Source organism: Dendrobates tinctorius, unplaced genomic scaffold, assembly GCF_039654945.1.
Source record: "Dendrobates tinctorius isolate UK_male_01 unplaced genomic scaffold, ASM3965494v1 ptg000211l, whole genome shotgun sequence".
NCBI classification, from domain to species: domain Eukaryota; kingdom Metazoa; phylum Chordata; class Amphibia; order Anura; family Dendrobatidae; genus Dendrobates; species Dendrobates tinctorius.
This window is the reverse complement of record NW_027361878.1, coordinates 12430142-12458070: the sequence shown is the minus strand read 5'-3', so window position 1 is coordinate 12458070 and position 27929 is coordinate 12430142. Positions and strand designations below refer to the sequence as shown.

The 27929-nt window shown below is 45.2% G+C and overlaps 2 protein-coding genes across 5 annotated transcripts in view; one reads left to right on the top strand and one right to left on the bottom strand.

The window, feature by feature from the left end:
• SCYL1 (SCY1 like pseudokinase 1) overlaps window positions 1-27929 on the top strand; it is a 92699-nt gene that overhangs the window by 53473 nt on the left and 11297 nt on the right. For 2 of the 3 annotated variants that reach the window (XM_073554453.1, XM_073554455.1), the window contains exons 15-19: window positions 5631-5711; window positions 6830-7084; window positions 21240-21321; window positions 21431-21586; window positions 23495-23847. In XM_073554453.1, the coding sequence (XP_073410554.1) occupies window positions 5631-5711; window positions 6830-7084; window positions 21240-21321; window positions 21431-21555 (543 nt within the window). In that variant the 3' untranslated portion in view covers window positions 21556-21586; window positions 23495-23847. Of the gene's footprint in view, window positions 1-5630; window positions 5712-6829; window positions 7085-21239; window positions 21322-21430; window positions 21587-23494; window positions 23848-27929 lie in introns of those variants that run through there. The other variant, XM_073554454.1, reaches the window with a different exon arrangement.
• LOC141058267 (serine/threonine-protein kinase MRCK alpha-like) overlaps window positions 23683-27929 on the bottom strand; it is a 212206-nt gene continuing 207959 nt past the window's right edge. For both annotated transcript variants that reach the window (XM_073554451.1, XM_073554452.1), the window contains exons 35-37: window positions 25323-25401; window positions 25159-25244; window positions 23683-24202 (exon numbers count right to left, since the gene is read on the bottom strand). In XM_073554451.1, coding sequence (XP_073410552.1) covers window positions 24155-24202; window positions 25159-25244; window positions 25323-25401 — 213 coding nt within the window. In that variant the 3' untranslated portion in view covers window positions 23683-24154. The remainder of the gene's footprint in view (window positions 24203-25158; window positions 25245-25322; window positions 25402-27929) is intronic.

Here is a 27929-nt window from a genome sequence, read left to right as displayed (position 1 = left end):
GGAGCCAGGCAGCAGCGACACCACCATCTCCGGCAAAAAAGAGCGGACAGGCGTGGTGACCGGTCTAGTAGCCACTCCACGCAGCACAGCAGATCGGCTGCAAGGAGCAGTCACCATCCTTGGATCAGCCCGTACGGGACCTGGATCCACCTCCCGAACTGGTACCTGCAACCTTGCATACCTGGTGAGTGACCTTCGAGAATGCTCACCATTGTAACAGACTTCTTTTCCTTATCAGGGAAATAAGAAGGTGGAAAACAAAGAACGGGGTATGCCCCACTGGTAGCAGAGCCCTACCAATCTCATGAGATAAGAGGCTCCGTGAATCCCGCGGACCGAAGAGCTGTAATCAGTTCAGAGTACCCCCCCCCCCCCCCTTTTCATCCCTGACATGGGGGAGAAAAAGTTAAAGGGAGGGACGCCATAGCGGGTTCCCAGTCACATGTCTCGACGTCAGAGGAGATTACCTCACATACCTCCGACACCGGCTCATCATCCTCAGACGAGCAAACGGGAGGCCGTCATTGTTTTCCCCTAGAGGAGGTAGACAGCGCTGGTAAAGGCAGTAAGATCTACCATGGGGGTGGCAGACCCTCGCCCTGATAGGCCAGTCCAGGACATAATGTTGGGGGACTGGGCCAAAAGAAACGCAGGGTGTTCCAGCTAAACGAGAATGTACAGGGAAAAAAAAAAAAAAGGGAAAAGCCGAATAGGCAGTCTCTTCCCTTAAGAGGAAATATCCCTTTGACGAAGGGGCGTCCACATCATGGGACAAGGCCTCGAAATCCGAAGCAGCTGTCGCCAAGGCCTCAAAAAAAAAAAAAAAAAAAAAAAAGTTTGCACTCCCCTTTGAGGACAGGGGTTCTCTGAATCACCCCTTAGATAAAAAGGCTAGGTAAAAAGGCTGATGCCTTCCTCAAGGGTGCTTGGGAAGCAATAGGCCAGCTATAGCGGCAACATGTACCTCCAGAGCCTTATGGTATGGGTGGATCAACTAGATAAATAGTTGAGGGAAGGTACACCCAGGGGAAAAGATTCGGGAATCTATTCCAAGAAGGGGAGCAGGCGGCCTTCTCGGCGGACTTATCAGCCGACTCAGTAAGATTATCAAATCCAAAGCAGCAGCCCTGTCAAAACACAGCCTGAAGAAAGATGTGGCTCAAATGTTGGCCAGGGGATTTACAAGCTTAAATGAAGCTATGCTCGATCCCTTGCGAAACGAAGTTCCTATTCAGGGAGACGTTGGATCACATCCTCCAAAGGCAGGGGATAAAATGAAGGGATGCCCAAACCTGGGTCCTATAGCTTTTAAAAGGTCCTTTCATAACAAAGTTCTTTCAGAGGAGGTCACCGAGGGAACAGGAATGGGATGAGAGAAGAAGAGATAGAGGTCCTCTTCGGTAACTTATCCCGAGCCAAGAAACCTTCTAACTGACAGTTTGTGAAATGAAATCTGACAGCCCTTGGTTATTAATTCTGTTCGCCTCGGGCCTAAGGATAGACTTTCTCTCTCTCCCACCTCAAAAAATACGTAGTAACTCCACTAAGATCCTCTATACGAGAATAAAAGCACTCGAAAACGAGGTCCTAAGTTTAGTAAAGAAAGGAGTCCTCCATGAGGTTTCCCTGCAGGAGAGGGGCAGAGGCTTCTATTCCCCTCTTTTTCTGGTGACCAAACTGGATGGCACCTTCCGGATAATTATAAATTTGAAAAGTCTAAACGTTTGACTCCATTTTGAATTTTTGTTTTTTGACAATCTAATTAACCACCAAAATCCTGTTCCCACACTGCTTCAGGACAGTATTAGATCTCAGCGATGTGTACTATCACGTCTCCATCCACGAAGACTCCAGAAAATACCTCAGACTGGCGGTCGCTATAGAGGACGAGATAAAAGGGGTCCAATACGGGACCTTGCCGTTCGGAATATCTATAGCCCCACGAGTATTCACAAAACTAGTAGCAGAAATGATGGCCCGCCTAAGGGAGCAGGACAAATTAATAATCCCATATTGGACGACTTTTAATAGAGACGCGCCCTAAAATGCAAGGAACAGAGAGACAGAATGATGAACACTCTACAGAACCTCGGCTAGCTTCTGAACCTGAGAGAATTGAGGTTGGAGCCAACACGTTCGGGAGTTCCTAGGACTAACACTGGACTCAAACACCCAAGAGCAATACCTCCCGGACCGCAAAAAAGAGAGCATTGCTCGAATGGTAGCAAGAGCGATTCAGAACCCTTCCATGACACTAAGAAAAGCAATGTCATTACTAGGGTCTCTCTCTGCCTGCCTACGGGCGGTCCAATGGGCACAGCTACATACGAGACCTCTCCAATGGGATGTATTAGCCAGCCAGTTAGCATTACAAGGTCACTTAGGGGGCCGCATTACCCTAGATTCTAAAACTATTCATTTCCTAGCCTGGCGTGGAAACAAAGAAAACCTATCCAAAGGGATTTCTTGGGTAAAAAAAAAAATCACACATATAATTACCCCGGATGCCAGTCCCACAGGATGGGAAGCATACATGAACAGCAGGGTGGCCCAGAGGGAAGGGTGAGGCCAGGAATTAGAAGCCTCCTTGTACCAAAAGGAACTCGGGCAGTAGGCTACGCCTTAACAAACTTCCTACCCGTGCTGTGAGGTCATCATGTCCGCATATTTTCGGACAATCAGGTGATGGTGGCTTATATAAATCATCAGGGAGGAACCAGGTCCCGAGCCCTAATGAACACGTCTTCCAAAATCCTCACCCTATCCGAGTATCTCTCTCGGCACTGCACATACGGGGAACAGAGAACTGGAGAGCAGACCTTCTGAGTCGCACCATATTACGCCAGGGAGAATGGGTCCTAAAACAGTCCTTTTTTTCTGCAGATTGTAGAAATGTGGGGAACCCCAGACATAGATCTGTATGCCAACTACAAAAACAAAAAAAGTGAAACCTTTTTTCGTTCCCTAGACCCCAGGGGGAATCCTCGGGCCCTGGATGCTCTTATGCTCCAGTGGACACAAAGCCTAATGTATGCCTTTCCCCCGATCATTCTCATTCCGGCAGTCATAAGGAAAGTCAGAGCGGACGGAGCGAGAATGATACTAATGTCTCCCTTCTGGCCAAAAAGAGCTTGGTTCTCCTGGCCGAGAATGCTCTCAATAACCGACCCTTGGGTTCTACAAGATCTCCCAGACCTACTGTCTCAGAGACCAGTGTTACACTCTTGAGCAGTGAACCTCCATTTAACACATGGAATTTGAAAGGGCACTGCTGAGGGAAAGGGGTTTCTCTGAAAGCCTAGTTTCTACACTACAAAAGAGTAGGAAACCGGTCATGACAAGAGCCTATGGGAGAACTTCAAGGAAGTTTCTGTCCACCTCCAGGGTCCAGAAGAGTCCAGATTGACAAAATTTCTGCAGAGGGGCTTAGAGCAGGGACTGGTGGTTAACACACTGAAATTACAGATAGCGGCCTTAGGTGCCTTTTTATAACCAGGATGTGGCAGGCAATTCCCTGGGTAGCACTGTTTATCAGGGCCGCAACCAGGTCTAGGCCAATAGTTAGCCTGAAATTACCATCATGGGACCCGAATTTCGTACTAACAGGTCCCCCATTTGAACCTATCCAGTCAGCTCCCCTTAATATCTTATCATTAAAACTGTGCTTCTAGCGGCGCTAGCATCGTCTCACAGGGTAAGCGATATTCAGGCTCTATCAACAGCGCCACCGTTGACCAAAATTCTAGAAGATAGTCATCTTGAAGCCTGACCCGGCATATCTACCTATAGTGGCATCACATTTTTCATAGGTCCCAAGAGGTAGTCCTTCCTTCCTTCTACCCAAATCCCAGGAATAGGGGAGAAGAAAGATTTCACACCCTGGATGTGAAGAGGTGCCTATTTCAGTATTTAGAGGCCACCAAAGGATGTAGGAAGGAAGGCTCTCTCTCTCGCTCTTTGTGTGTTTCCAGGGACCTCGGAGGGGACTCAAAGCATCTAAGAGTACCCTGGCAAGATGGATAAGGGATGCGATTGGCATATACATCCAATGGGAATACCATTCCGGAGGGGTTGAGAGCTCATCCCACAGGAGCAGTAGCGACCTCGAGGACTGAAAGATCCGAGGTATCGATAGAACAGATCTGTAAGGTGGCCTCCCAGCCAACACCTTCTACCTCTTTTCAGACACTATCATTTAGAGCTAGCCTCTGTCTGACCTGACCTTCGGGAGAAGGGTCCTTCAGGCGGTGGTCCCTCCCTAAGCTACCAATCTCTGTAATTCTCTCCGTGGTGCTGTCATGGGTGAGAGAGACTAGCTTAGTTACTCACCGATAACGGTGTTTCTCGGAACCCATGACAGCACCCGCTTATTACCCCCCTTCACGAGTGTGGTGAGCACGTTTTACTGTCCGTGGAGTGTTTCCGTTTAGGCACGGTGCTTCTTGATAATAAGCAATATTATAATGTTGTGTATATACTTCTGTTTAACTAATCTGGAGACCCTCTGATGCTCTGTAACCAACTGAAGGCGGAGGGGAGGTACCGCCCTTTTTATCTGTAGGTTCCTGTCTAGGATGGGCGAATCCCCTCTCTCCGTGGTGCTGTCATGGGTTCCGAGAAACACCGTTATCGGTTAGTATCTAAGCTAATCAGCTTCAGTCATCTGTGGGGGGGGTTACAGTGATGAGCAGTCACACCTCCACACAGCACCTGGTGAGCTATCATGGGGTCCGTTAAGCAAACTAACGTGGGCACCACCGAAATATAAAAAGGAGATCCAACCCTGGCCTACAACCTATATATGACAGTCACAAGCAGAAAAGAATAGGCCACAAATCGGGGATCACCCTCAATAGGAATTTAGCAAAAATATTACAATTTTTATTTATTTAAATTAATCACAGCAAACAACAACACATTAAAAAACATTAAAAAATGGTCACACATGTGACACATTCAAAAGATATACATATCTCATAATAGAGAACCAAACCTGATAACCACTACCACTTTTGGTGGAGAAAGTGTCTTATACCCAAGGTCCACGTAAACTAATACCCAATTAGAAGGTTTTGAAAGCACACTAATACACTGTAGCCATCACAAATGAATCATGGATATCAGTGATGCAGATAAATTTTAAATGGATGTTATCACAAGCTCAAATAATGCCTTGAGACAGTGCATACATTTAGTTATATAGCTCTGGCATACTCTTATTCACAATGTGGTACATAAAAAACAAACGTTTCTGGAATGTACTGAATAAACCCCATTTGTAGATACCTCAGCCTGAAGTCAGGCTCCAAGAGCCGACCAGATCATCCAGACCAGAAATGGGCTGTTAAGAGTGCAAACAACCAAAGGACATCTACGTCCGTTGTTACTTTTGATGTCCGGATGAGCCCATTCACAGGCTCAGCAGGACGTCGGTGATGTATCAGTTGTACAGTCATGACTGTTTGTTGCTGTGGCCACACCCAGATGACTGCCACGGGGAAAAAATAAAAAAGTAATACCATGCCTCAAACTGCCATGGCATTAGAGAATTCTGTGATGACCGGTTCCCTTTAATGACCTCCTTTACAAATTTTATGATTTTTTTTTTTTTTTTTTTTTTTTTTTTGTAGGATTCAGATCAGAACAAAGTACAGCAAGAAAGTGATGACTGGGACACGGCATGGGGTGGCAAAAAGGTGCCAGAGAAGACGGTAAGGGGGCTGTCTTATGTATGTTCAGTGGCTAGGCAGTGGAACAAAAAAGTCGGGATGAAGCCAAATCCCCAGTGAAATAGATAAAGCGGCACTCTGTCTCCTCTGTATAAACAAAGCTTTCTCATTGGATGTAGATGGGGTATAAAATAAAATTATCTGTAGATGTAGGTGAATTTTATCAGGAACATGGTGACTTGTAGCACTGCAGACTTTGTAAAAAAATAAATAAATTAAAAAAATAAAAAAAAATCACAAAAAAAGTCCTAAATGACTTATAACCCCATATCCATTGGGGTTTATGTACTCCTTTAATAATGTCAATACTATTCACAAAAAAAGTTACCTAAATAGTCTGGTGACAAAAAATGGGTACTTAATAAAAATATTTTTATTGAAATGATCAATATAAAAACAAATACTTAAAAAAGAAAAGGTACTGAAAATACAAGACCAGAGACATACTGCCATGGAATGCTACAAATGCAAAAGCTGTTAAATAAACAGCGGCCCACAACCATAATATACAATATTCAATAGTATGACCGCAATACAAATAATTTATAATGAAAATAGCACTAAAAATGTGAATAAATATGTTATGCAATAAGGAGAAAACACTATATATATATATATATATATATATATGGGCTATACTGTACTAAGATATGCCAAAAAATTAATTAAGTGCTCAATATGTAAACAATCTATGGAAAGTGGATGTGGCAAGCCATGCCAAAGGAAAGTGTTAAGAGCTGACAACTAGGGCTAAATGTCTATATAATGATGATTAATAGCGGTAAACATGAAAAAATAATGAAAACGTGCCAAAAAATACCTGTAGGGTGCACGTAGGATTCCTGGCGTCCCTGCTGCCCCGACGCGCGTTTCGCAATCTTTCTTCGGGAGGTGTGACTTTTTTTTTTATTTATAGAAGTGAAAAATATTTGTTACTAGCTACTGAGAATTTTAAGCTGGAATCTGGTTGACTCATCATCAGGAACCTCTGTTCCCTGTTTTTTATACATCATTAGTTCTGTTAGTCACGTATAGTGTAGAGTGATGGCTTAGATAACTTTGATCACAGATACAGTTTGTGTTTTGGCTTTTCTCCTCAGTTTTCACAGACGTCATCGAAAAAGAAAAATACAGGGACAGATCATAGTCCGGCTGATACCAAGAACTCACCCACTCCCGAGGACAGCTGGGGATGGGAAGATGCTTTTCAGCCACTTTCCAAGAACAAAGGGCAAACCCAGTCCACCTCCCAACCCGAGGGCACAAGGCCAGCCAGTGACTACAACTGGGGCACCGCAGAAGGGAGCGGGAAACATGTGGACTTCTTCTCTGTTCCTACTGAGAGAAGCAGCCAGGTAAAGACTCCTCTCTTCATGTATGCATTGTTTTTAGAAGTTTGACAGTTTTCCTCAAGCTTGCTGTTCATGCACCTCTTATTCATAGAGTAATGTGGATAATCAAAAGTGACTTGGGGAAGATCTCCAGAATAATATGACGTGGTGTTCTAATCATTTCCTTCTTCCAAGTGGCATACCTACAGCCTAATAAGCTCCGGTGCAAGATTTGGACCTTGGCAACCCCCCCCCCAAGTTGATCAGATGTATGAGCCCTTGTAGGTTTCTAAAGCCTAGAAGGATCCTGTAAGCATGTAGTATTGTCCCCCATATTGGGCTTCTTCCTTTGTATACATCCCCCCATTCGGCCACTGTACTTTTAACCCCTTCACGACCTCTGCCATACTAGTAATGCGTAGGTCGCATTCCCTCCCTTTGATGTGGGCTCCAGCGGTGAACCCACATCTTTCCCGGCACATATCAGCTGTTTTGAACAGCTGACGTGCCCATAACAGGTGCGGTTGGAATCGCGATCCACCAGCAGCTATTAACCCAATAAATGCCGCTGTCAAACTCTGACAGCAGCATTTAACGCTTGCTTCCGACCGTATGGCCGGAAATCAGTCCACTGGTGACCCCCACCACATGATTGCGGGTCACCGGTGGGTTAGCATGGCAACCAGAGATCTCCTTGAGACCTCTATGGTTGTTACTGCCTGATTTGCTATGAGCGCCAGCCGGTGGTTAGCACTCATGGCAAGTAGTTCAGCTACATGTAGGCGATCTGATCATCGCCTGTATGTAGCAGAGCCGATCAGGTAGTGGCAGCTTCTAGTCTTCCATGGAAAGTATTGAAGCATGTTCAAAGTGGGAAAAAAAGTTTTAAAAAAATAAAGTTTAAATCACCCCCCTTTCGCCCCATTCAAAATAAAACAAAAATCAAACAGACATATTTGGTATCGCCGCGTTCAGAATCGCCCGATCTATCAATATTAAAAAAGGAATAACCTGATGGCTAAATGGCGTAGCAAGAAAAGAAAGTCAAAACACCAGAATTACGTTTTTTTTTGGTTGCCGCAACATTGAATTAAAATGCAATAACGGGCGATAAGATCATATCTGCACCAAAATGGTATCATTAAAAATGTCAGCTCGGCGCTCAAACAGTAAGCCCTCACCCAACCAGAGATCACGAAAAATGGAGATGCAATGGCTATCAGAGAATGCATTTTTTTTTTTTTTTTTTTTATACAAACTTTGGATTTTTTTTCACCACTTAAACAAAAAAGAACCTAGACATGTTTGGTGTCTATGAACTCATAATGACCTGGAGAATCATAATGGCGGGATGGCGGGTCAGTTTTAGCATTTAGTGAACCTAGTAAAAAAAAAAAAAAAAAGCCAAACAATTGTGTAATTGCACTATTTTTAAAATTTCACCGCACTTGGAATTTTTTTTCCCCATTTTCTAGTACACGACATGGTAAAACCAATAGTGTCGTTCAAAAGTACAACTCATCCCGCAAAAAGCAAGCCCTCACATGGCCATTTTGATGGAAAAATAAAAAAGTTATGGCTCTGGGACGAAGGGGAGCGAAAAACCAAAATGCAAAAAATGAAAAAGGGCAAGGTCTTGAAGGGGTTTATGCATAGAAGAAAAATAGTATGTCATACGTGATCAGCCGAGCTCACAGGGGGAACGCGGCTGATCGCGGTCAGGTGTCAGCTAATTCTCACAGCTGACACCCGGCACTAAGTGTCAGGAGCGGTCACGGACGGCTCCAAGCAATTTAACCCCCGGAACATTGTGACCAAACATGATCGTAGCTTTCCGGGAGCAGGCAGAGGGGCTGTCGGCTGGGAATATCTGGCCTTCTCCTGTTCGGCATCGTCCAGCACAGAAAATTTAGCCCCCAGCTTCGGCCTTGTGTAGGCCGCAGCCGGAGACTCTGCCTGCGCTCCGGCATTTCCGCCCACTATTTCGGCGCTTTTCGTCCAGGACGAGAAGCACACATGCAGATCTCGGCGACCATTTTCATTCTGCCGCTTCTGGACATGAGTTGACATCCAGAAGCGGCTGCTGCATTGGACCCGGCGGTATTCAGCACTGAGGACAGCGCTAATTCAACGAGGACTCCAGGGACACGGGAAAGGAGGCGTTGCTCCCTCCCCCCCGCAGTTTTACCCGGTCTGCTAGGAATACAGCAGCACACATAACATATGGAGTTTCCATGTCCCAGTCCAAACAGTCTAATAAGACTATTTCAGTCTTCTTCAAACTGCAAAACCTGCAACCCCCAAATGTGCTCAGGAGCCCCCCGCCGTTACCGATCCCAGTGTACTCAGTCCCCCTGAGTGGGCTTCGACACTGTTGCAAACCATGTCTTCTCTGGCCAAGAGATTGAATCCCTCTGTGGATCGGAGAGTTCGCAGGACCGATATAAATGGATCCTCTCCTACACGGGAGCCGTCGGCTAGCAGGGACCGCAAGTATTCTAGAAACATACAGGCATCTAGAAACGGATCTGTAGTACGTTACCCGAGAAATCACGTGTCTTGTTGTCTGTGAGTTCTGTCTCTTTCCCTCACCAGAGATTTGCAGCAAACAAAACTCTGAAGGTTGTCGGGGATTCCGGTTCTGTCCCGGAGCACGCAGTGTCCTTCAAGAGGACCGATCGTCCTTATACAGTGTTTGCCATTCACCTGGAGATTCGGGTTATTGTTAACCGGCACTGACAGCGACCTGATAAATGCCTCACAGGAAGCCTCTTCAGAGGTACCCCTTTTTCAGCTGATCTCCAGAAAGATTGAGCTGAATCTCCCACTGTAGACCCGCCAGTATCTGGTTCGGCATCCAGAAACCCTCTATCCTGGCCAGATGGATCTTCAATTAAAAGTCCCACGGACCGTCATAGAATCTGGCTCGCACAGTCTTTGAGACCTCGGGTTCAGCACTCTATCCATCATTTACTGCGGCGTGGGTAACTAAAGCAATGGTCTCCCAGACGCCTCTTTTGATGCGGCTATCTACGCTGCATCAGCGGCAAATGCCATCACGAACAGAAGTGCATTATGGCTAAGAGAATGGGAAGCGGCTCAGCGTGCAAAAAGTCTCTGACATCTCTTCCTTACCAGAGTGGCCGTTTATTTACAATGAAGCAAGATCAGTTTATCTCTGATGCTACAGGAGGAAAGGGCAAGTCTTTTCCGCAGCAAGGCTTAGGCGTCCTTTTCGGCATCAACAACAAATCCGGTTTCGGTCCTTTCGCACTAAGCCGGGCTGGTCCACTATCACTACCTCTTCCAGATCTAGGCGTTCCCCATGCAGGAACAAAGGATGCCAGGTCTCCTTTCCTTTAAGCCCAGCCAGCAGTGGAACGGTTGACCCAAACAGTCTATATCAGTGGTTCCCAAACTCCAGTCCTCGCGGACCCCAACAGGTCATGCTTTCAGGATTTCCTTAGTGTTACACATGTGAGAATTCCTGATGCCTTGATGATACTTCCATCACCTGTGAAATACTAAGGATATCCTGAAAACATGACCTGTTTGGGTCCGTGAGGACTGGAGTTTGGGAAATACTGGTCTAGATCCAACGGATCTAGGTCCCAGAGATTTTTCGCTCAATAACTCCTGGCGTTAGCCGGTCGACACCAGTTACGTAGGCGGCCACCTACTTCTGTTTAGTCAGGCTTGATTTTGCGTCGTTCACAACGAATGGGTCAGAGACCTGGTGTCTTCCGGATACGAGATTGTTTTTTCCTGAACACCATAGATTTACTGCGTTAAGACGGAATCATTGTTCTGGTCCCAGAAAACGAAAGGCTCAAGGGGATCTACTTGAATCCGTTTGCCGTGCTGTAAGACCCATACTGTATCTCAAACTTCTAAACAAGTTTGTCAAGGTCCGCCACTTCCGGATGGAGTCTCTCCGTTCGGACATTACTTCGATAAGAGGGGAGTTTCTAGCATGCATCAACATTCGGGATGCTTACCTCCATATTCCGATTTTTCCCCTCACTAGACATTCTTGGACTTTGCCATTCCCGAACACCATTTTCAGTTCACGGCCTTACTCTTCGGCCTCGCTACCATTCCCACAGTGCTCTGGAAGGTCAAGGCGGTAGTCATGTCCATCTTGCACTCGAGGCGTGGTCGTTCTACCCTACTTAGACGACCTTCTAATCACTGGCCCGTCCTTTCAGGACAGTGTAACGTGCGTTAGTATCACTTGAGATACACTCTCGCCTGAGCTCGCTGATAAACGTAAGCAAGTCTTCCCCAGTTCCAGCCCAGCGGATATCCCTTTTAGGAATGATCCTGGATACTACCGAGGGTTGGTGATTCTCCTTCAAGACAAGGTTCTAGCCCTTCAACAAGGAGCCCGCGCCCTTTGCCACTCATCCCATCATTCCATCCGGTTTCCCATGAGGCACTGGGAAAAATGGTGGCAACAATGGAAGCGGTCTCGTTCGCTCAGCTGCATCTCCGTCCCCTGCAGCAAGCTCTTCTGGCGGCTTGGGACAGGAACCCGTTCTTCCACCGCTGGTGCCGCTTGCCCTTGCAGTTCAGGCAAGGTCTTCTCTCCTTTCTCCCGTTTCAATGGCTAGTGGTGACTACCGACGCCAGTCTCCTTGGCGGGGGAGCAGTCTTTCATCACCACACTGCTCAGGGGAGCTGGTCAACTCAGGAGACGAGCCTCTCGATCAATGTCTGGGAAATCCGAGCAATCAGGCTAGCTCTGCAGCAGTTTCCATTATCTCCTGGCGGGTCACCCCATCCGAATTCAATCGGACAAAGCCACGGCTATCGCATATATCAGTCATCACAGGAGTACCTGTAGCAGGGCGGCCATGCGCGAGGTAACCCACATTCTCCAATGGGCAGAGAGGAACTACTCAGCATTTTCAGCAGTGCACATCCCAGGCATGGGAAACTTGGCAGATTTTCTCAGCCGTCAAGGTCTCGCCTTGGGATCGTGGGAACTTAATCTGCAGGTCTCCAGATGCGGATCTGATGGCTTCAAGATTGAACGCCAAGAGTACCCAACTCCATAGCTCTGTCTCGGGATCCAAAGGCCGTCGTGGTGGAGGCACTTGGTTACTCCATGGCATCAGTTTCGTCTTCCGTGCCTGTTTCTCTCACATCTTTTCCTTCAGAGCGTCATCAGGAAGATCAAGGTGGAAGGGGTTCCAGTAATCCTTGTCGCCCCAGATTGTCCACGCCGGGCGTGGTATGCAGAGTTAGTGCGGATCGTCGCCAATGTTCCCTGTCGACTGCCGGATCGTTCTGATCCACCCTGCCAAGGTCTGATTTGCTACCAGAACTCAGGGGTCTTGTGTTTAACGGCTTGGCCGTTGAAGCCTAGGTTCTAACTCAAGCTGGTTTCTCTCATCAGGTTTTTTCCACCATGATTAGTGCTCCGAAACCTGCATCAGTTCACATCTATTACTGCACCTGAAAACCTTTTTTGAATGGTGCAGGGACCGCGGGCATCTTCCTCGTATCATCTCTGTTCCCTCCATTTTCGAATTCTCTAGACTGGTCTGCAATCAGGTTGGGCGCTCAGCTCCCTCAAAGGCCAGATCTCAGTCTTAACAGTTTTATTCCAGTGCAGGATTGTTTCCAAACTGCAAGTGAGGCATTTCATTCAGGGAGTCTCCCATGTCGTCACCCCTATAGAATGTCGTTAGAGGCCTGGGACCTTAACTTGGTCCTGGGTGCTCTTCATGAGACGTCTTTCGAACCGTTGCAGGACGTCTCGCTAACAGTTCTGTCTTGGTAAGTCACATTTCTTGTCGCAGTGACGTCTATCAGGCAAGTTTCGGAGCTAGCCGCTCTGTCCTGTCTAGCTCTTTTCTGGATTTTCCACCAGAACAAGGTGGTCCTCAGACTGTCTCCGTTCTTTTTGCCCAAGGCGGTTTCATATTTCCACCTTAACAACATTGTCTTTCCCTCTTTTTGTCACCGTGCCCCTGCTGCCTAAACATCATTGACACAGGACGCAGCAGACAGCAGTGAGCAGCGATGGACCCCGGACCGGTGAATATTGGATATACTTACCCCTCCTGGCGCGGTCTCTGCAGCCCCGCTTCTCCAACTCCCCACGGTCTCCGGCAGCTCTTCCTTTCCTTCAGCAGTCACGTGGTACCGCTCATTAAACTCATGAATATGCGCATATTCATGAGTTTAATGAGCGGTACCACAGAAGCCAGGAAGGGAGACCATGGGAGAAGCGGGCGGGCTGCAGAGACCGCGCCAGGGAGGGTCAGTATGATCTGACACCCCTGCTCCCCTCCCCCTCAAACCCCCAGGTATATGACTCGTGTATAAGCCAAGAGGGGGACTTTCAGCCCCAAAAAAGGGCTGTAAATCTCGGCTTATACACGAGTATATACGGTAACTTAAAATACAAATATATGTTGCATAACATTGGTGAATGACGTTGTGGTACTATTAGTCATATTTAATATTTTGTGTGACTTCCATGAGCTTGAAGGGACTGTATCCATGCAGTTCAACAATGATTCATACAATGTATTAATGAAGTCATCAGGAATAGCAAAGAATGCAGTCTTACATGCCTCCCAGAGTTCATCTTGATTCTTTGGTTTTGTCTTCCAAGCTTCCTCTTTCATCCTACCCCAAACATGCTCAATGATGTTCATGTCTGGTGACATGCAGGTGCAGCGACTTGAACATATTTTTCCAGCACGCTGAAGACACTCTTACCATCAGAGCATACTCAGGATAACACCTTATCCAAGCACGTTCGCTCCTCACTAATGGCTAACTGAAAAGATCATTAGGCTATGTGCACACATTGTGGATTCTGCTACGGGTCCGCAGTAGTTGCTGCTGCATTGTACAGTACCATTCTTTGCAATGGTAAAACCAAAAACGTTGTGCACATGCTGCGGGTTACAATCCGCAGCATGTCAATTCTTTGTGCGGATTCCGCTGCGGTTTCACACCTTTACCATTGTGAGGTGTGAAACCGCAGGGCTAAACCGCAGGTATTTTGACCTGCGGATTTTTCAAAATCCACGCAGAAAAATCCGCAGCACTTCCAACTACGTGTTCACATAGCCTAATAAATAACAACATTCAAGACTACTCAGATCTCTTCAACAGGCATAGTATAACCTACTATTCTATATACATTTTATACTCTACTCAGGTCTCATCAGGCAGTCATGAATGTAGAGTTTACTCAAAAGGATTAAAGAGACTTTGTCCGCACTGAATGACTGTTCACACCAAGTCTCCTGGCTCCTATGAAACTTAAGTACTACCTTGGGGAGATAGGCCAGATCTGGTCTTAGAACTACTCTGTCCTCAAAAACTTGTGTATGGAGGGCATATAGACAAGGCCTCCAAGTTGCTCACCCTACGGGCTGATGTTAAGGCCACTAGTAACATTGTTTTAAGCATGAGGAGTTTTGGTGACAACTCTTGTAAGGATTCGAATGGGTCCCTGGTTAGAGCCTCTAAGACTAGATTCAGGTCCCATGGAGGAATTTTTTTGGACTATGACCGGTCTAGATCTACTACAGAATCTTATGAAATGGGACACCCCCCTGTTGGATGCTATGCTGCAATTCTACAAGGCCCCCCAAGGCTGAAACCTGAACCTTGAGAGTACTAGTTGCCAACCCGAGCTGTAGAAACTCTAGAATAGGCCCTACTGGAGCTTCATCCCCCAAAGGGTGACTCACTAACTCCAGGAACTTTTTCCATAGATTCTCGATGTAATCGATTTCCTACTCTTAAACAGGGTGGAGACTTGCCCTGGTGAGAATCCCTGGCGACTCAGTAACGCCCTCTCAAATTCCATGCTGCCAGATGGAAGCCCTTCACCTGAGAGTGGCATATTGGTCCCTGGGTAAGTAGGTCCGGAATCTCTGGCAAAATCCATGGATCGATCACTGACATCAATCTCAGAAGGGAGAACCACAGCCTTCTTTGCCAAAATGGAGCAATGAGAATTACTCTCACCTGATTCTCCCTGATCTTTCCTCACTACCATCTGAATTATTGCCATCGGGGGAAACACGTATGCCAGGGTGAACCCCCAAGGTATCTGTAGGGCATCTACTGTGAACAGATTTTCTCTTGGATCTAGCGAGCAGAACTTGCTGGAACACTTGAGGGTTTAGGGGGGGAAAAAAAAAATCTCTTTAAATCTTCTTAGCGAGTGTGAAAGACTCAGTGTGACCGGAGCTTAAGTGCGAACGGTGGTAAATGTATGACTTGTGATTTTGGGTTCAGGGAGTTTCCAAGGGAGGAATTACTGAATTGCTATTTGTATTTTATTAATACTTTGCATTTATTTTTATTCAACTTTTCTGTCTGGTGCAATCCCCACTAGGGATGTGCTCCACTATTTCCAATGCCATCCAGTGTACATCTTACCACATGTATGTAATCCTTGAACAGCCAGTAGAAGGAGCATACTGTTGTGCGAGATGTGAGCACATTGTGCATTTGAAAGCCCAGATACTGCATCTAAATGTGCAGCTGGCAACACTGAGATCCATAGACAATATGGAAAGGATGAGGGGAGTGCTAGTGCAGGGGTAGCACTGCTGCAGCAAGGCATGTCCTCTGAAAGCCAGAGGAGTGTCTGTTCCAGTAAGGGGGAAATAGGAGAGCAGGGCAGGCCAGACAGGTTCTGGTAGTGGGGGACTCGATTATTAGGGGAACAGATAGGGATCGTCGAACGGTGTGCTGCCTACCTGGCGCTCGAGTCCGACACATTGTTGATCGGGTTGACAGATTACTGGGAGGGGCTGGTGAAGACCCAACGATCACGGTGCACATTGGCACAACTGACAAAGTTAGAGGTAGGTGAAAGGTCCTACTCCTTAATGATTTTAGGGAATTAGGCTTCAAGCTTAAAGCAGGGACCTCCAAGATGGTATTTTCTAAAATACTGCCTGTGCCACGACGTGCCACGCCAGAGAGGCAATGGGAGATTAGGGAGGTTAATAAGTGGCTCAGGAATTGGTGTAGGAAGGAGGGGTTTGGGTTCCTGCAGAACTGGGCCGACTTCTCAGTTGGCTACAGGTTCTACACTAGGGACGGGCTGCACCTCAATGGGGAGGGTGCTGCTGTGCTGGGGGAGAAAATGGCTAGAAGGTTGGAGGAGTGTTTAAACTAGGGACTGGGGGGGAGGGTATTCCTTTTATAGGAGGGGAAGACAGTGCAGATTGAGACCTGGGCACAAACAATGAAACTGGGGGTGGGGTTAGAACAGTTAATTTAACCCCTTAACTCCCATTTTTTGTTTTTTTTTTTTCATTTTTCGCTCCCCTTCATTCCAGAGCCATAACTTTATTTTTACGTCAATATGGCCATGTGAGGGCTTATTTTTTGCGGGACGAGTTGCATTTTTGAACGGCACTATTGGTTTTACCATGTCGTGTACTTTTAGGCTGTGTGCCCACGTAAGTGTTTTTTTCACGTTTAAGCGTTTTTACCCGCAAAACCACTTGAAAATCACTTAAAAGAAGCATCCCATTCATTTGAATGCATTTTGCACTTTTTGTGCATATTGATGTTTTTTTTTGTGAAAAAAAACGCTTCACGGTAAACACAGCATGCTCATTAATTTTGCGGAAAAGTCCACGTTTTAGCTATTTTCTATGTGTCTGGGGAGGCGTGGAAAAAACGCATCAAATGCGCAGAAAAAAACGTACATTTTCTGGGAAGGAATTCGGTTTTCATGCAGAAATTTTCTGCATACGTGGGCACATAGCCTAAATTGGGAAAAAAGTGCAATCCTCATTTGTTTTTTGTTTGGCTTTTTTGCAAGGTTCACTAGACGCTAAATCTGGCCTGCCATTATAATTCTCCAGGTCATTACAAGTTCATAGACACCACTAGGTTCTCTTATCTAAGTGGTGAAAAAAATTCCAAACTTTGCTGAAAAAAAAAAATTGCGAAATTTTCTGTGAGCCATAGGATCTCCATCTTGTCGGCGCCTGGGGTCGGGTGAGGGCTTATTTTTTGCGTGCCGGGCTGACTTTTTTAATACCACATTTGTGCAGATACGCTCTTTTGATCGCCTGTTATTGCATTTTAATGCAATGTCACACGACCAAAAAAAAAAAAAAGAAAAAAAAAAAAAAAAGATTCTGGCGTTTTGAATTTTTTTTCTCTCTACGCCGTTTAGCGATCAGGTTAATGCTTTTTTTTTTTTTTTATTGATAGGTATCGCTGGGTTCAGAATCGCCCGATCTATTATGTGTATGTGTGATTTTTTTTTTTTTGATGAGCAGATCGCCCACATGTAGCATATTTACTGCGTTGCTTTGAGCTCTGGCCACCGGGCGGCGCTCAAAGCAATGTGCCTGCAACAACCATAGAGATCTCTGAGACCCCTGGTTGTCAAGGCAACACGATGCCAACCCCCCGATCACGTGACGGGGGTCGGCGATGAGCTCACTTCCGGCCCGACGGCCAGAAATACAAGTTAAACTAGTTAATAGGCACAGGCAGATGGTGATTCCGCTTGCGCCTATTGCGGGCACGTCAGCTGTTCATAACAGCTGACATGTTGCGAATTTGAAGGTGGGCTCACCGCCGAAGCCCACCCCAAAGCAGGGGATCCTTAGCGATGACTGAATAGTACGTCATCGGTAAGGAAGGGGTTAAGAAAGAATAGCGGTACAGAGAGATACATAAAGTGCATGTATACTAATGCCAGAAGCCTCGCCAACAAAATGGAGGCATTGGAGTTAATGTTGTTGGAACATAATTATGACATGGTGGGGATATCTGAGACATGGCTGGACGAGAGCCACGACTGGGCGGTTAATTTACAGGGCTATAGTCTGTTCAGAAATGACCGTACAAATACCGTGTATAAGCCGAGATTTTCAGCCCATTTTTTGGGGCTGAAAGTCCCCCTCTCAGCTTATACACGAGTCATATACCCGGGGGGATCGGCGGGGGAGGGGGAACGGAGGTGTCAGATCATACTCACCCTTCTCTGCAGCTCCCCTGCTTGTTCCATGTTGTCGGCGCTGCTCTCTTCCTGCTTCAGCTGTCAATTGGTATCCGCTCATTAAATATGCACATATTTAATGAGCGGGTACCACATGACCGCTGAACCAGGAAGAGAGCAGCGCCGACAACATGGAACAAGCTGGGGAGCTGCAGAGACAAGCGCCAGGACCCGGTGAGTATGAACGGGGGTTGGGAGGCATATTCACCTGTCCCTGCGCTCTGCTGTCTTGCGTCCTCTGCAGTGACATTCAGGTCAGAGAGCGCTATTGCTCTCTGCCTGCACAGTCAGTGCAGGGGGCAGCGACAGAGGTGAATATACAGGGTTTTTTTTTTTTGGTTTTTTTGTTTTTTTTTTTGAAGGGAGGCAGCGGCAGCAGCAACTTGATGGGGCCACTCGCTGTGCATGATAACTGGGGCCACTCGCTGCACACCCTCGGCTTATACACGAGTCATTAAGTTTTCCCAGTTTTTTGTGGCAAAATTAGGGGGTCGGCTTATACTCGAGTATATGCGAGGGGGAGGCGTGTGTTTATATGTAAAATCATCCTTAAAACCCATCCTTCGTGATAATATATATGAATCTAATGAAAATGTAGAGTCCCTGTGGGTAGAGATAAGGGGAGGGGGGAAAAATAATAAATTACTGATAGGGGTTTGTTATAAGTCTCCAAAAATAATGGAAGGAATGGAGAATATCCTCATCAAGCAAATAGATGAAGCTGCGACTCAAGGAGAAGTCATTATTATGGGGGACTTCAACTACCCTGAAATACACTGGGAAACAGAAACCTGCAGTTCCAGCAAAGGTAATAGGTTTCTGACAACTATGAGAGACAATTACATTTCACAACTGGTTCAGGACCCAACAAGAGGGGGGGCACTGCTAGACCTAATATTAACCAACAGGTCAGACCACATAGCAAATATAAGGGTTGGGGGTCACTTGGGTAATAGTGATCACAAAATAAGTTTTCATGTATCCTTTAGTAAGATGTGTAGTAGAGGGGTAACAAGGACACTAAGCTGCAGGAAAGCAAAATTTCCAACGGATGAGCGATGATCTTGGTGCAATTAACTGGGACGATATCCTGAGACATAAAAATACACAAAGAAAATGGGAGACGTTTATTAGCATCCTGAATAGGACCTGTGCACATGATATACCGTATGGGAATAAACATGCGAGAAATAGGAGGAAACCACTATGGCTAAATAGAGCTGTAAGGCTATGTACACGTAGTTTTCGGCAGTGTGGATTTTGGAAATACCGCAGGTCAAAAAGAACTGCGGTTTTGCCCTGCGGTTTCACACCTCTACAATGGAGGAGATGTGAAACCGCAGCGGATTCCGCACAAACAATTGACATGCTGCGGATTGTAACCCGCAGCATGTGCACAGTGTTTTTTGGTTTTACCATTGTAAACAATGGTACTGTACAACGCAGCAGAATCCGCACCGTGTGCACATAGCCTAAGGGGCGCAATAAGGGACAAAAAGAAAACATTTACAGAATTATAGGGAATCTGTCACCTATTTTTTTTTTTTTTTTTTGCATATAAGGCTAGTTTCACACTAGCGTTACCAGGCGCAGGGCCGCCGCTAAGCTCTGCCCCCGTCAGCTCCTCCTCTGGGCGCATGACCCTGCATGCGACCAGCGTACCCCTATATTTAGCGTTCCGTGCGCTATGTTTTTGCTGGCGCATGTGCCCATTTTGCGCTGCGCCGAGTGCACAAAAATGCAACAGTGCGTTTTTGTGCGCTCTGTGCAGCGCAAAGAGGGCGCATGCGCCAGCAAAAACATACCAGCGCATGGCCAGCGTACCCAACGCTAAATATAGGGTAGGCTGGTCGCATGCAGAGTCATGCGCCCAGAGGAGGAGCTTATCGGCAGCCCTGTGCCTTCTATCGCTAGTGTGAAACTAGCCTAAGATGCGGCCACCGCCATCAGGGGCTTATTTAGAGTATTCTGTAATGCTGTAGATAAGCCCCCGATGTAACCTGAAAGATAAGAAAAACGAGTTCTACTCACGGGGGGGGGGGGGGGGGGGGGGGGCGGTCCGGTCCCTCCCATCTTCTGCGATTATGACCTCTTCTTTGCTTCGCATCGTGGTTCCTGCACAGGTGTACTTTATTTGCCCTGTTGAGGGCAGAGCAGAGTTCCGCAGTGCACAGGCGCAGGACCTCTCTGACCTTTCCCGGCGCCTGCGCACTGCAGTACTCTGCTTCCCGTCGCGGCTCAGGCAGAGTAAAGAAGAGGACATCATCGTTAGAAGATGGGAGGCGCCGGACCGGACCGGACCGTCCCCGCGGAAAAAATGCAGCATTATCAAAGCATGTGGTGCGTTCTGTGTGTTTTCACGGCAAAAACGCATACAATCCGCAACGTGGGTACACAGCCTTATGCTTTATTTGTATATGTATTAAGTTTTTTAATTGATTACCTTCTGGTAGAGCTTTTTCTACTGTCCCTATATACTCCCACCCTTTTATAGGTGCAAATGAATTTATCCTTCAACCAACTGGGCCTACACCACGGAATCACTCATACAGAGGAAGGCAGCCTGACCTATCCTGAGCACTTTAATTTATATGCAAATTAGGATTGTTTATATGGTCATGTTGCTGTCTGAAAGTTTACGTTATCCATACCATTACCTATGCAAGGTGGGGTGTTCATAGATAATGCCAAGTTTAATTTTTATAGATTTTTTTTTATATATATTTTTTTTTTCTACCTCATCAAAACATCAGCTGATAGGACTTAAGCTAGCCATACACATTAGATGGCTGTCAGCTGAAAGATTGTTCAGCCGACTCGCCCACATACAGGAGCACGCCTGTGTTCTTTATGAGATAGCTGCTGCCTGACATGTTAGCCGACCAACGCAATCTGACATGCCTGATCGACATCTCTCCCGGCCAGCACCTCCATACAAGTTGCACTGTTGGCCAAACCAGTCAATAGCGGCGGGTTCATGACCAAGACCAGGAGTGGAGCAATCAGAGGAAAAGTATAATAACGTCACCACTTCTGTATTTATCACCCACTCCTGGTTTTGGCTTACAAATACCGATGTAAAATACTGACCAAATACTGAACATGGCCTAATGTGTGTTTAGACTTGATCCTGTATTTATACTAGTAATGGCTATTCTTCTACAGCAACAACAGGACAATCTGAGTTTAGAAGGAGGTGGAGACTGGGGCGGAGAGGACAACTGGGAGTCGGTGGAAGCCGAGCAGGGTAAGTGACCAGTTTGCCTCTGGTGTGTATATGTGTATGTATATTTTTTATTTATTACATGGTCACAATGCTGTAATATTACATGTGCATACATGCTGCTTGTACACAGGCTTAAGCAAAGCAGAGATTGCTAAGAAGAAGAGGGAGGACCGTCAGCGAGAGATGGAAGCCAAAAGGGCCGAGCGAAGAGCTGCCAAGGGACCACTCAAGCTCGGCGTAAGAAAACTGGATTAAAGAGTAAAGGGACATTAAAACAAGAGATGTGGTATGTATTTCACATTTTATATACATGGATAAGGTCCTACTTCTGATCCTATTTAGGAAGGCATAAAAATAGATCAAAGCAACCACAACACATTAATTCACAAAAGATCTGTTGGTAGTGGGAAAAAAAATATTGAAGACCCAATGGCATATATTCATCATTGCCTTTTAGCCTGTTTGATTTTTTTTTTGTTCTCTGCTTTGTGGGTAGAGTCTAGTTTTAGCCCATCAACTGCAAGTTTTTGAAAAGTTGGTGCAACTTTGCTCCAGTCTCTTCCCCCTGGTGTATTTTTGGATATGCCAGCATTTTGGTGCAGTTTGTGATTTTTAGTGCCAAAAAAGTTGACAAATTCATGAATTTGACATGTTTAAAAAATGGACTACAGCGTGACATTTTGATTAATATGGCACCAGAAAAGGCAACTACTACAATAAAAAAAGAAAGTGACAAAAAAAAGAAATGCCAATGATGAATTGGGGCCAATATTTTCAAACCCATTCTGCATGGCTCAGTGATTGCCAGCACTATAATCCACCATCTTCAATATTCTAATATAAAAGGCTTTTCAATCCAGTGGCACTTCCAGATTCCCAGTGCAGTCAATGTAAAATATGGGTCCATAATGGTTAAAGAATGCAACGCTGTTGTGGACTCCAATTGTGAACTTGGTCAGCATGAAGTGCATCCTTTCAGCACTGGCAATCTGACAATTGTGTGCCAGTTGGTTTGAAAGACTGACAGCGAGTCATCAGTTAGACAGAGACTTCTTTTGTCTCATGGTATTCATTGCGGCAAATTCTTCAAATGGCCCAATTACGGTAAGTTTGTTTTTTTAGTGTAACATAAATCAAGTTTTTTCTTTATCCTTTTTAGAAAAGCAAGAAGGGACAGGATTTTTTTTTTTTTTTTTTTTTTTTTATTTTTTTTTTTTTTTGATTTTTTTTTTTTTTTTTTTTTTTTTTTTTAAGATGTTGCATTGCTAGTCTTCAATTGTTCAAAAATGATTGTGGACATTTAGCGATCTACTTGTGTTACTGAAGTATAATTTGCAATTTTTTTAAATCACTAAAATTTTTCACAATAACAAAACCCTGGAAAGAGGAAAAAAAAAAAAAAGGCACAAATGTTATTTTTCTTTTACTCAAGCAAAAAGGCGCAAATATAATGATTAAGTGGGGTCTATATATTGTTAAAGGGGTACTCCAAGGACAGGGCCGGCGTCAGCACCCGGGCAAGTATCGGGGCCCTGAGAAGGCAAGGGGAGGCTTACTCGCTGTCGGGGACATAGGCGTGCTATGGGGGCCCGTTGCCTGGGCCCACGAGCGGGGCCCCCCCGCTGCTTGCGCAGGACCCCAGTACCCTGTTACACCGCTGAGACGTCTTCATTTCAGGTCAGAGGGCATGAGGACATCAAGTCTGTGCGCCCTCTGCCTGAGCAGTCACGGTGCTGAGAGCCGGAAGATGCTGAGGCGTCCAGTGCAAAGCAGCGACCAGAGGTACCGTATTTTTCGTACCATAAGATGCACCTAGGTTTTAGATGAGGAAATTAAAGAAAAAAATGTCAATTCTGTACTTATGGTCCCCTCATCCCCAGTCTGGTATGATTGGCCCTCATAAGAAAAAAAAAAAACAAAAAACATATACTTACCTTCCCTGCGCTCCCTCACAGCATCTTGTTCTGATGCCAGCAGCTGCTTTATGCTTGTAAGCAGCGCATGGCAGGGATGTCATGCACTGCTCACAAGCAGAGCACAGCTGCCGGAATACTCACCGCACCCCACGCCAGAACTATGTGCGTGGAGAGCAGTGAATATTCATTGCTCTTTAATAGCAGGTACAGGGTTAAGCCGCTGCTTCCTGCATATAGGGGTTGGCTGACCTTTCCTTTTTTTACTCCCATTTCTGCAGTTTGATCTACTCCAAGAGGATTGATTGCAAGGGTCACTTGGGGCTGTCAGATGTGAACAGAGCTCAAACATGAAACCCATGGCGACTTTGGTGGTTGATCCAGTTATTACTTTGCTTGAATACAACACAGAATCAACCCCACCCCCCAGTTTCCCTTGCTACTTGCTGTCAGTGAATGGCCACAGTCAGAGATTTCATAATATTTATGCTGTATAAATTTTTATCTTACATACAAATGCTGTATATTTACAGCCGAAGAATAAAAGGACAGTTTCCAAACAAGAATTTATCGCTTCTGAAATTCCATGTACATATATAATAAACTAAATTAAAAAAAAAAAAAAAAAAAAAAAGAGTCTCACTCTGTAGGTGCTTCTTGCCTTTTAAAATCATTGTACAAACACTATCCAGTTCATTCCCTGGATTGGGCACCTAATGTACAAAATGGGCTAGGAGTACAAGAGATGAAGAGTTATAGAATCCATGAAACTGTGACAATCGACAAAAAAAAGAAATTCACACGTCCATTAAAACAAAAGTTGGGAAGTATAAAAAAAAACAAAAAAACACTACTGACTGTAGCAAAAAGTCATAAAATTCCAAGTCACTTATGATTAATCCTGGGCAGAAAATAAAAGCTACTGGACTGAGCATCTGGTCTTATGAAGAAGTACTGGATGTGTTCAAAATACCGCTGTGGTCAGAAACCTAAGAAAAAAGATATACAGCTGTTAATTTTATATTAATCCTTGAAGCATGCCTTCTAGAAGATCCTGATAGTGGTAGACATAACACTAAGCAAAATTATTCAAGCTTCATTGCAATTTAGTTTGATTTATTGCAAACTGCGGAAAAATAGAACAGTATAAATCATTCAACACAACTAATAACACATTGCTATGACAAATTCAGCAAAAAAATTCACCTTTTACTGACTACTGCATTCTCACTATTAGTCGCCCCTTCATGACAAGCATCTTTCCTAATTAGTTGAGTCCCTCTGGCTGTAATGACCTGCTGCAAACGTGATGAAAAGCCAGACACCTGCCTTTGGTAAGATTCTGAAGGAACATTTGTAAATTCCTCATTGGCAATTGCCTCCAGTTCACTAATACCCTTAGGTTGTCAAGAGAGTACTCCAAAAAGATAAGTTTGCAAGTTCAAAGTAAGGCTAGTTTCACACTAGCGTATGCCCAGGGTGCAGACGGCTGCGAGCTTCCTCCATGAAGCTCCTCCCCCGGTCACACCTCCTCGGTCGGCATGCGGCCTGCGTACCCCATCATAGCTTTAGGTACGCAGGCTGTGCTGATGAATGCAGATGCCTCCACGTGCAGCGTGTTGCATTTTGGTGCGCTCGCCGCACCGTCAAAAAGACGCATGCGGAGGAGATATGGAGGCCATAAACCATGAGGAATGGGCCAAGATGCCTCAGGAATACTGCCAGGAGCTGGTGTTACAAGTACTAAAGTCACTTAAGATGGGGGTGAATAATACAGAGACTGCAGTAGTCATTAAAAGGGGCATTTGTATTAGTTGTGTTACCAAACCATTGTTCGTGTTGAATTGGGCTAATAAACCTACATTTACAAAGGTGGCTATAATAATTTTTATTCCATTACTTCATTCACATGTGATACAAGGGGCATGTAACATTATGTTCTTACCTCATGCAGGATGTCTGACGAGGTCTTCAAACTGTGAGGTGAGGAAAGGGAATCTTCTGACTGCGAGCTGTAGGAGCTTCGTTTTACTGGAGAGAAGAATCCATATTATTTAGCCATGTTAGACTTTTATATAGCAAGAGTCAAATATGGGGTCAGGTACCTACCAGTGTCACTGCTGGAAGATAATGGTCTTCCTATCCCAGCTACTTCTTGCCCACTGCTCCTCCTTTTCTCTTCTTGTGCCTGATTAACAATTTGTCAAGTTACAAATATTGTAGTCAAGATGCGTGCTGTATGTGTGTGTGTATATATATATATATATATATATATATATATATATATATATACACACATATATACATACACACACACACACACTGTATATATAAGTTGAAAAGCAGCACTAGCATGCAGCATGTGAAAAACAGATGCCAGACCTTCCAGGCACAGTGGTTTATTAGCCCATATGGGCTCCTGCGACCTTTCGGCTCAAGGTGTGAGCCTTTGGCAAGATGTATACACATCATATTTTCTGTGTTAATATCCCACAATTAATAAAATCTCTGCCTTAACTGGAGAAGAAAAAAAAAAAAGTGCACTGGACTCCAATGTATGCAATGGTCTATTGCAGGCAAGCAAAAATGTCCAAAACTGAACATGAGGATCTTAGGTGTACATTTTGATCAGACTGTTTGAAGCCCACTGTGAGCCTCTTAGTGGATCCCTGACCTTAAAAGGTGCAGCACCTATCGCAAAAAGGAAATCAGACCATCCGGGGTTGCAATTTAGGTGCCCTACAGCTCTCAGATCAATGTATAAAAGTTCTGGAACTGTGGTCCATGTCATTTTTTTCTAGCATTATTTAGATCTCTGCTTGCCGTCATTCAATGAGAACCTTTATCATTTGCTTTTGGATGAGCAAAAAAAATAAAAATGTGTCCTGATCACGGCATCAAAAGTTGCACATCTTGTTAACCAATTTACACAGTAGCCCAACAAGGAACAACACATAGCACATGTATGCTAAGGTGCGTATGCTGAGAAACTGTTTCCTAAATGTAACAAACAAAATGTGATGCTGCTCTAAAATGACAGCCAGTGACAATGGCTGCCCCTTATCCCTGAGACATAGATCAGAGCACGTGTGAAAAGCCTCAAGATAGCTGGACTCAAGATGAGCACAAAAGAAATGCTGAATGTGCCACAAATAAACAGTAATCCAGTCAAAGTTAGCAGCTGATAGTCCCATGCACAATGAGCTCCCTGACGTGACCAGCTGCTGCTGTGAAGCTGAAGGAATGTCCAGGGCAGAAATACACTGGATTTTTACTCTGGACAGCTTGGCCCCAAGTGGCCTCAATCAAGAACTTGAATTATTTGCATATTAATCACTCAGTAGGTTTAATGTTATCAGCATTCATCTCCCCCGCCCCCGGCTTTCTATATAATTATATATTCATGTATTCAGGTATACTGGCTCTTTTATATATACATTTAAAAAAAAAAAAATCATATATACATTTTTTATATATAGTTGTACAAGCCCATATTTTTATGTTCACCCTATAGGTACTGACCATGGGGGGCTGCGTGTGGGCGGTAGAGACCGAATACAGTGCACTCTTTGGCGGACCCTTTAACCATTTGTTATGTACTAACATTTAGGGTGTTTTTTAGTTTTAATGGTTTGAGAGTCATCCCCTTTTTTTATTTTCCTATGTTTTTATATTATTCACACTTGTTTTATGTAAAATATTGTATATTATATGTTGTCCACTTTTTAGTTGTAAATATAATAAAGCTAGTTCTACTAATTTTAACTTTATTCATATTACCGTTTTCAAGTTTTAGCTCTGTCTTCTTTTCCTTGTTGCTAGAACCTATTGGAGCAATTATGGCATTCCTGCTTCGGATGCTTCCGTATTAATATTAGATTATTTTTTCGCCATTAGTATCAGGGAGGGTGTTTTGGGAGGTTTGTGAGGCTGCAAATAAGCACAGATTTAGATAACTCTGCGGGGTATTCATCCCTGCGGACAGAGGGTAATATAGCTGAGTTATATATAGGGGAAGATGCTGGGGCACCTCAACCTTGATGAAGATGAGCGTGGCTCTTTGAAACGTGTTGGTTTGGACCGCCTCTGCATCTTTCTGAGCTCCTAGCACTCTGTACCTGATGACGTCACCAGTGGGCGGAGCCTATCGGCCATCTTGTTTTTCATTCCTCGCGTAGCAACCAGGGACGCCACCGGCCGGGGCTCCCCTGGCTCTGCCTTGCACTTCATCTAAGCAGCGGGACTGCACCTCTCCTGCACCCCGTGATAGCGGCTTCCCCCCTGACACGGAGCGGGACATTACAGCAGCACACAGCTCTGGTACCTTCAGCTTCACAGGTAGGCAGCAGCTGGTCATGTCAGGGAGCTCATTGCACATTGTACTATCAGCTGCTAACACCTCTATAGAGGATGAGTTAAGCCCTTAATGATCACAAGGATCTTTGCACCTACTTTGACTGGATTACTGTTTATTTGTGGCACATTCAGCATTTCTTTTGTGCTCATCTTGAGTCCAGCTATATTGGGGCTTTTCACACATGCTCTGATCTATGTGTCAGGGATAAGGGGCAGCCATTGTCACTGGCTGTCATTTTAGCGTGGCATCACATTTTGGTTTGCCAATAGACAAGGTTGGGCATTTTCCTTGTCGTATTGCCAGCAGCTTGTATTTCTATACTCCAGCAGGGGTTTTAGCGCCAGTGTGATCCTTTTAAT